The sequence below is a fragment of the Triticum aestivum genome, chromosome 7D, assembly GCF_018294505.1.
Source record: "Triticum aestivum cultivar Chinese Spring chromosome 7D, IWGSC CS RefSeq v2.1, whole genome shotgun sequence".
NCBI classification, from domain to species: Eukaryota; Viridiplantae; Streptophyta; class Magnoliopsida; order Poales; family Poaceae; genus Triticum; species Triticum aestivum.
Genome location: NC_057814.1, coordinates 47,977,553 through 47,987,262, shown reverse-complemented (window position 1 = coordinate 47,987,262; position 9,710 = coordinate 47,977,553). Strand labels below are relative to the sequence as shown.

The following is a 9,710-nucleotide window of genomic DNA, read 5'->3' as shown; positions in this document are numbered from 1 at the left end:
GGAGCAGCCGGGAACGAGGAGTGGCAGCGACAGCAGCCACGCCGGAGGAGACAACCTCCACCGCCATCGGCGGTCACCGGCCGGACGCGGCAAGGGAAGCGTACCAGGCCCTCGAGGCCCGGCCAAGCCCAAAAGGGGCTCGTGAAGCACCCGTCGCCGAGCTGCAGTAGATGTGCCGCCGTCTCCACAACCCCCCGCACAAGCCGCGCCACCACCGCCCTCGTCGGAGCCGCCGCAGGCGAGACCGAGTCAGGCCCGCCCAGACCCAGATGGGGCCCAAAAGGGCCCAGACCTGGGCCAGGAGGGCGCCGCCACCATCCACCGTGCCGGCGCGCAGCCAAGTGGCCGCGCCGCTGCTTCTAGGCCACCCGGAGCTGCGCCGCCGCTGCCGGAACCACCGTCGACCGAGGGGCACCGCCGCGGGGCGCCACCACCCGAGCCATGGCACCGCGCACTTGGAAGGGAAGGTCGCCGCCGCCGCCAACACCACGCGGGCAGGGCTCGGCGGCGCAGGCCGGCGGCGGCGGGAGGAGGGGAAGGGAAGGAGGAGGCGTTGGCGGGAAGATGGGTCCCGGCCGCCTCGCTCGGGGAGGCGACGCGGGGGGCGGGCCGGGAGGGGGGGAGGGAGGGCGGCCGGCGGCGGCGGAGGCGCGGAAAAAAAAACCTACGTTTGGCAAGTTTAGCCGGTACGACGTTATTTGTGTGATTAGCACGCTATACCTTGCTATAACGTTGTATTTTTTTTTTTTTTTGAGGGGGCGCTATAAGGTTGTAGCGTGTAACGTTTTAACGTACACTCGGCTCAAAACTAAGAAAACCACGGCAGCACAGCCCAGCAGGCCCAAAAAGCCGAGACCACCACTCGGCCGCAACCTTCTGGTCACTCTTTTCTCACACGAACGGACCCAACCCAACCCTCGCTCTCAACTTCTCCCCATCCACCCCTTAAAAAAAACTTCTCCCCTTCCCACCCGAGATGAGCGGCGGCGGCGGCGGCAACAACTTGTCGTGAGCGGAGGCAGCGGCACAATCTGGTCGGCAGCGGCGGCGGCAAGTTCTTCTCGGGAGCGGCGGCGGCAAGATCTTCTCACGGTAGCAGCAGCATCCTCTCGCGGCGACGTCTTCCTGCAGTTCGACTCCAGCCTAGCAGGGCGTGGGTGATGTCAGCCACGCATTCAGCCACCAGGTAGTGCCCGCTTCTCCTTCGCGCCATCTCCCTGCCCTCCCCGTGTCATGCTGTGCCGCCGGCAAGAGAACCACCAAAGGATAACGGGATTCAGAAGCAGGGTATCTCTATCTCCCGGCAAGAGCACCAACAAAGGAAATTGGGCTTCAGAAGGAGATCCCCTGTATATCCATAGAAAGATGCTGATAGCCTGAATATGGTTTATGGTTTTGACCAATTAACTGTATACTATTTGCTCTAGCTGAGTTGTTACTTGTCAGGCCACAAGTTTGTTCTGACTTTGTAATCATACACTAATGGAAAACATGCAAACAGTACAATATAGTTAATTATTTCTTCTCTATAAAGTGTAGCTTGTGTTATACTTATACTCTGTACTGAACTCAAGCTGTGAAATTAGTAGGATAGCATAACTGTTGAACTGGTAAATAGCTCTTGAGCATGGTTAAATGGCAGTATTACTATTTGTTGTTAGCGCAGGTGTGAGTTCTCCTATTAACTAAGCAACATCATGCAAAGGAAGGACCTCAGATGTTCTTGCTCTACAAAAAACACAGCTTCCTGAAACTGTAGTAGAAAAAAGTAAAATGAGCATATGTACGTGAGCCTGTATCATCTGACCGGAAAGCAAAAAAAAAAAAACAAAGTTGCCTGAGTGGGCATTCAGTTCTGCTTAGTAGGCATTCAGTTCTCAGTAGGCATTGATAGTGTACTGAGCTATTGATGTTGGAGACTCTTAAAATTGTGGTTGTTGATGTTAGAAACTATATTCAAACTATTTGACTTGTTCTGTTCATGGCTTGGATTTGGCCCTTGTGCATGTATTGCTCCTAGGAAAAATTTAGTTGCTGAAATACTTTATATTTGATATATTCAGCATTTTTTTTGCAAACGCTATTTTGAAATATAGCATGCAATTAGCGCGCTATAACTTGTGTAGCATTTGGAGAAGGGCCTCGCTATATTTTTTTCAGTGGCTAAAATACCATCTTATTCTTGGAGCTTGTTCCCTTTTCAGGTGTGATGAACATGTCGGACATACTGTTCAGCCACCATCAGCACAAGCAGTACAAGAACTAGTTGATTCATTCTCAGATCAAAAGCTTGATGCCACAAAAACAAAATCGATGCATGGTGGGATCGAGGAACAAGCAAAGAACGACACAATCTTTAGCCCCAAGCAAGTTGGGTTATGCAGATCATACATGGAGATGTTGACGGACGAGGAAGAAGATGTGGTTTCATACCGTCGTTTCTGGGAATACACTTGGGGTGGAAAGTGTGGTTCCTTCGAAGACTACAGTAATCTACTTATATGACTCATGCTCTTCTTTTCTTCTTACTCTATTATGTCTTGAGTAGATTACATTGTTCCTTACCTAAAGCTTGCTTAGTAGAGTAATTAACTAGAAAGGGGATCTTTTTTGGTCAGTTTAATATTGTTGACCTGAATTAAGAGGTGTGGCAAGAGCTAATTACTTGTATCTTTCCCTTTGTTTGGCTGCAGCCTTTTTGACTCCCACACTTTATACATATGGAACCATCCCAGCACATGCTGGCCCCTTCAGTTTCTTGCAGATCTTCTCCATCAAAGTCATGGAGAATGAAATTTGGAGAATCAGGTGGCCAGTGGAGGTATATGGCTTCATTGCCGCTCGAGACAATTTGGATCGCAATCGCAACCTTCTGTTCAGCCAGACAAGGGATGACCCCCAAATTCTCACTCAACAGGTAAGTTTCTTCTTCTTAATTCTCATGCTGCCGTTACTAACTTAACATAATCTAGTGTTGTCCTCTGCACCTGTGTGTCTTTTCCGTACTAAGGTAAGGTTATCTTCCTCATCCAGACTTGACCTGTATCTCTAGACACAAGGCCATGCTAAGCAGCCTCTTGGCTGCCTACATATGGGTGCAGAGGAGATGTTTGGTCGCTTGTTAATCGGGTTTCATTTTCAAATTTAAAATACAAATAATGTTTTGGAATAAATACATCCTACTCTGTCAACTGTTTAACAGTATATAATTTCAACCATGAGCTACCAAAGTGCCTATTGTGCGTCCTCTACCTATTAAAGTGTAAGCACACAACCATAGGCTGAATCCACCCCAGTTTTATCCAAGGTGGTGGTACCTGTGTTGCTCAGGCATGGACACATGGATCTGATTTAGGATTAAGCCGTTTAGGTGTCCCAAGTGTCAGTCAGGCATGAACAGCAATCTCAAATCCAAAAAAGGGAAAAAGACACGGGTGTCTGAGTGCTGGCAGGTGTGGTTGTCACAACATTGTGTAATTGTGAAAAGAAACTGACTTTATAGGGTGGTCAAGTACTAATTTGGATATGTAACAAATGATGCTTGCAGGATTCATTTTTGCAATTGACTGGCCTGTGTCGCCCAATTGCGTTGATCGACCCTGTTGTCTTTGAGATTCAACTAAAAGTGAAGGGCACAGCAGAGTGTGAAGATGAAACATTGATGGCTCGAGCGTTTGAGTATGGATATGGTTTTGGAGAATATGGTGAGCTTGCCTGTCGTCGTTGGGCTGGTAATTTTTGCACACTAGAGATCACCTCTGCGCTACTTTCCAGAACGGTTGCAGCCACTATCATCTCTGCTGATGTTATTAAAGGGTCATGGCCTGGTGATTATAGAGGTCGTGTGGTTGCCCGTACTGCCAACATTTGCTTCCTCAGTTACTATCTGTAGTGCGCACCATCAATGCAATCACTTAAATCCCTATATAACATAGCTAGACAGGGGGTGACACACTCTATATAAGCCACCCCATAGCACATGGACAAGTGATCGCAATCCATTGTAATACTCAGACACAAGAGAAAAACGCAACTCCAAAGCTCGAGATGTAGGGTTGTTACCTCCACCATGAGGGGGCCGAACTCGTAAAATCTCCGTGTCACACCTACGCCACAACTAGATCTTGCCCTCGTTCATACCCCTACTCCTTACTGCCAGGATCGTTACCACGACATGAGTGATAAATGCTTACGTGGCTTATGTATGATGTGTTATTTTTAACTTGCCTTCCTTTTTGAAATATTTTTCTCTTTCTTTTTAGACAAAGTGGTATGCGGTGTAAAGAGGTAGGTGTCCAAGCGTCGACGATTCATGGTCCACATGCAATGAACAAGTACTTCGTTACAAAGGCAACTCCTTTGATTTGTTCAATAGTAGAGATGAGGCATAGAATCATTACAACGATTGTGTGCTATATGAGAAGAGAAATCATGAATTAGGCCATGGTGCAGGTAAGGTTATCGGGTTGAGTGGATTGAAGAACTTGATAATTCTTTTTCAGTTCGTTCTAATTGTGGTGTTGTTTTTATCATGTCATTGTATGTGAATATGCATTGGCCACTTTGTTGTTTAGTGTGACGCCCCCGATTTGACCGTACACTAATCATGCACGCAAATGTGTGCGATTAAGATCAGGGACTCACGGGAAGATATCACAACACAACTCTACAACATAAATAAGTCATACAAGCATCATAATACAAGCCAGGGGCCTCGAGGGCTCGAATACAAGTGCTCGATCATAGACGAGTCAGCGGAAACAACAAAATCTGAGTACAGACAGTTAAACAAGTTTGCCTTAAGAAGGCTAGCACAAAAGTAGCAACGATCGAAAAGGCAAGGCCTCCTGCCTGGGACCTCCTAACTACTCCTCGAAGCCGAACTCCACGTAGAATCATCCTCGGGATCTCTAGCTCCTGGACTCCAGTATCTGGTTGCGACAATCAGGTATAGAAAGGGAAAAAGAGGGAGAAAAGCAACCGTGAGTACTCATCCAAAATACTCGCAAGCAAGGAGCTACACTACATATGCATGGGTATATGTGTAAAGGGTCATATCGGTGGACTGAACTGCAGAATGCCAGAATAAGAGGGGGATAGCTAATCTTGTCGAAGACTACGCTTCTGGCAGCCTCCATCTTGCAGCATGTAGAAGAGAGTAGATGGTAAGTTCACCAAGTAGCATCACATAGCATAAACCTACCCGGCGATCCCCTCCTCGTCGCCCTGTTAGAGAGCGATCACCGGGTTGTATCTGGCACTTGGAAGGGTGTGTTTTATTAAGTATCCAGTTCTAGTTGTCATAAGGTCAAGGTATAACTCCGGGTCGTCCTTTACCGAGGGACACGGCTATTCGAATAGATAAACTTCCCTGCAGGGGTGCACCACATAACTCAACACGCTCGATCCCATTTGGCTGGACACACTTTTCTGGGTCATGCCCGGCCTCGGAAGATCAACACGTCGCAGCCCCACCTAGGCTCAACAGAGAGGTCAACACGCCGGTCTAAATCCTATGCGCGCAGGGGTCTGGGCCCATCGCCCATTGCACACCTGCACGTTGCGTACGCGGCCGGAAGCAGACCTAGCCTAGCAGGCGTTCCAGTCCAATCCGGCGCGCGCCGCTCCGTCGCTGACATCAAGAAGAGCTTCGGCTGATACCATGACGTCGAGTGCCCATAACTATTCCCGCGTAGTTGGTTAGTGCGTATAGACCAAATGGCCAGACTCAGATCAAATACCAAGATCTCGTTAAGCGTGTTAAGTATCCGCGAACGCCGACCAGGGCCAGGCCCACCTCTCTCCTAGGTGGTCTCAACCTGCCCTGTCGCTCCGCCATAAAGTAACCGTCGGGGGCCGTCAGGAACCCAGGCCCACCTCTACCGGGATGGAGCCACCTGTCCTTTCAGCTCCCTCACTAGAATCACTTGCGGGTACTCAACGAGCCGACCCGACTTTAGTCACCACATGTGTCATGTATATAAAGTATATAGTATATACCCGTGATCACCTCCCGAAGTGATCACGGCCCAGTAGTATAACATGGCAGACGGACAAGAGTGTAGGGCCACTGATGGAACACTAGCATCCTATACTAAGCAGTAGGATAGCAGGTAAGGGTAACAACTGTAGCAACAATGACAGGCTATGCAACAGAATAGGATTAATCGAAAGCAGTAACATGCTACACTCTTCTAATGCAAGCAGTATAGAGAAGAGTAGGCGATATCTGGTGATCAAGGGGGGGGGGCTTGCCTGGAAGCTCAGCCGACAAGGAGGGTCGCCGGTGACGTAGTCGTACACAGTGGCATCAGTGCCGGTCACGGGGTCTACCGGAGAAGAGGGGGAAGAAACAGTAAATACGGAGCAAACAAAGCATCACAAAATATAACAAGGCAATACGCGGTGCCGGGGGTGATCTAACGCAGCGATAGGTAATACCGGCGAAGTGGGAAACATTCGGGAAAGTATCCCCAGTGTTTCGCGTTTTCGGACAGGTGAACCGGAGGGGAAAAGTTGCATGTTTGCTATGCTAGGGATGGGTGGTAAACGAATGGACCACGTATTTGGATTCGTCTCGTCGTTCTGAGCAACTTTCATATAGAAAACATTTTCATCCGAGCTACGGTTTATTTTCTATGAATTTTCAAAGATTAAACCATTTTCTGGAATTATTTTTATTAACAGAAATCTATTAATGCGTCAGCAATGCATCAGCATGACGTCAGCAGTCAGCTGACCTGTTTGACTAGTCAAACTGACCAATGGGTCCCACCTGTCATAGACAGTGGCCTTAACAGAGTTTAATTTCAATTAATCTAACTAATTAGATAACATGGGCCCACTGTCAGTGAGTAATCAATTTAAATTTATTTAAATTAAGTAATTTAATTAGTGTTAGGGGCGAGGCCCACCAGTCAGTGGCACTGGGCTGCCCAGTCAGCACATTGACTGGGTCAACTTGGTCAAGGGGAGTGAGCGGGGGCCACTAGGGCCACCGGTCAGTGACCAGGGTGGTGGCCCCGGGCGGCCACGTCAGCGGTGGCGGTGGCGCGCCGGCGGCGAATATTACAACGGCGGCGACACGCCGGAGTCGGCCGGAAAAAGGCCACAGAGGGCCTCCAGACCGGCCGTTTGGACCTACGAGTGCGTGCTGGCGTCGTGCACGCGATGGTGAGGACGGCCGGTGCCGGGGACGGTCCGAGCATCGCCGGCGTCGAGGTTTGCGGTCGCCGGAGTTGGGCGAGGATGCAGTCGGCGACAGGGGGCACGAACGGAGGCGCGAGTAGGCTCTTTCGAACGCCAGGTCGACGCCGCGTCAAGTGGTGGTATTAGGCGATGCTGGGGAGGCCGGAGCTGGCCGGAGTAGCGACGGGGAGCGGCGGTGGCGCTCAGGCCCTATTCGAATCATGGCGGGAGCGACCTAGGGGGCGGTTGGGGCTGCAGCTCGGTGCTGCGCGTCTCCTGGAGCACTCCAGTGACTTGCGCTGGGGCTCGGAAGCGCGTACGGCGCGCGGGCGGCGGCCATGGCGGGCGGCGGAGCTCACCTCCGCGGGGACGACGACGGAGCGCGCTAGAGCGTGAAAGAGAGGGAAGGGAGCGTCACGCAGGCTCACCTAGCGGGCACATGGTGGCCCCGTGAACGCTTAGGAGCAGCAGAAGCGGCGAAACGGGGCGACGGTGCTCGTCGGAGCCGAGGACGATGACTTGGTCGGGGCGGTGTTGTAGCGGGCTTCAGCTCGAGCGGGTGGTCGGGGTCGTAGTAGTGGACGTCGACGGCGCGTCTGAACACGGTGGCTCGTCGAGGAGGGGCAGGTGGCTACGTGGGCGAGGAAGCGGAGGCGACGGCAGTGGCCACCATGGCGGAGAGGAGAAGCAGCAGCGCGTGGGGGGGAAAGGGGATCTGAGAGGAGAGGCGGAGAGGGAGAGAGGCGTGGAGTGGGGGAGGGATCGAGGCGCGCGCGTGGCGGCCTTATCCCCTCGCCGACGACGGCGAGTGGGTTCGGCGGGGCTACGCCCCTGTTCCGACCCCGGTCGGGGTAATAGGGAAGGGGACGGGCAGGGAGGATCTGGGCTGGCTCGGGTGGTTTAGGTGGGCCGGCCCAGGTGGGTTAGGTCCAGGGGGTTGTTGTCTCTCTCTCACTTTTGTTTTCTCTAACAGTTTTCTTTTTACTTTTCTTTTCTGTTTTATGTCTAGTTTCCTTTTATTTCAGTTTCACAAAATACACAAATGGTTCCTAAATTGGTATTGCTATATATATACTACTGCCACATTAATTTGGGTAACTAAATAAAATAGTTTAATATTTTAGTTATTGTAAAAGGCATTCAACTAATTGTTTTTGCTACTGTTTAAAACATTTTAGAGTATTTAAACCTTTTATAAAAGTGTGGTTTCTCCACCATACTTACCTATGCATTATTTGGCTCACCCCGAACATTTTAGTTTTAATATTTGAAATTTTTTATTGTTTGCTTGATTTTGAATTTGAATTTGAATCGGTTTCGAACTAACGCGAGATTAGCAACAGTAATCGAGGTTATACGGCATCATTATAGAGGGTTACTGTAGCTTAATTATCCGGGCGTCACAATTCTCCTCCACTACAAGAAATCTCGTCCCGAGATTTAAGAGGCGAAGTAAGGGGGAAGTTCTGGTTACGAATTCTAAAGAGTCTTCTTGGTCTTGGTTACTCTTCTCGAAGAGGTCAATTCATTACGTTGATGTCTTCATTTCTCTGCTTCGGGAACTCCATCGTACTTACGAAAGAATAAAGGGGGGTATTCCGGAAGAAGACCTCTGCAAGGTTGACTACCTGGTAGCTAACATCGGGGAAGGTGACGGAAAGTAACTCTTGAACTGAAACTTAAGAAAATTTCGCGAGCAAAGAAATGAGGTATCATGCGAAGTTTCGAGCATGCAGGCAACCGTTCGATGCCTGAAACAGAGTGTGAAAGGGGTACAGAGCAACGAGAATAAGTATTGCGTCTGATACCAGAATAGATCACTAGGAAGGTGGCTCGCGAATTACACACGAAGCCAAGCGTGAGGATTAACCATGGAAATGGGGGTGTACACGAGAGTCAGGTTTCGATCCTGGGACCTGTGGGTTATGGGCCCACCATGTGGGTTAAAGGTAGAAAGGGCGGTGATATTTTGCACAGTCATGATAACAAGGCATGTCATAGGATAGCCTATCAATTATGTCGGCAACGTCGGTACCAAGGGCGAGGGATGAAGAGAACCATCTTCCTGCTCGTGGAACGAGGCGGACCAATAGGTAAAGTTCTCGTCCATCGGTGGTTACCGGAACGTTATCAACAATATTAACAGGGTCTTACTGACAGAGTGGTTCAACGAGGTGCTTACCTAAGCAGGAGAATATTACTGCTTAGATCATATAGATCACCAGTAAGGTTAAACAAAACAATGGAAAGGAAAAGGTGATCATCAGATTAAACAGAACAATGGAAAGGAAAATGTGTCTAAACACATGTTTCATGGATATATCCTTCCCAAGGACAAGCAGAGCATGATATCCATGACAGGATAGAAAGTAGAAAACCATTTAGGTAAGGGGAGAGGAATTTCATGACATAACCCAAACAACGGTGTTTGGATAATTTGATAAAGAAAATTTAGCATTGTGCTTCAAATGCTCTTATTGAAAATCGGATTACCACAGACATGCTTCGAGATAGCATTGACA

At 49.5% G+C, this 9,710-nt stretch overlaps 1 protein-coding gene across 2 annotated transcripts; it reads left to right on the top strand.

The window, feature by feature from the left end:
* The first annotated feature begins 897 nt into the window (after positions 1-897).
* Positions 898-4,544, top strand: LOC123165710 (uncharacterized). Of its 2 annotated transcripts, XM_044583407.1 has the most exons (5): positions 898-1,186; positions 2,205-2,488; positions 2,694-2,917; positions 3,548-3,704; positions 4,263-4,544. In XM_044583407.1, the coding sequence occupies exons 1-5, from the start codon at positions 1,161-1,163 to the stop codon at positions 4,289-4,291; spliced, it is 720 nt and encodes a 239-aa protein (XP_044439342.1). In that variant the 5' UTR covers positions 898-1,160; the 3' UTR covers positions 4,292-4,544. The 2 variants fall into 2 exon arrangements, with proteins under 2 accessions (XP_044439342.1, XP_044439341.1); XM_044583406.1 differs by lacking the exon at positions 4,263-4,544 and having other exon boundaries at positions 3,548-4,222.
* The last annotated feature ends 5,166 nt before the right edge of the window (positions 4,545-9,710 follow it).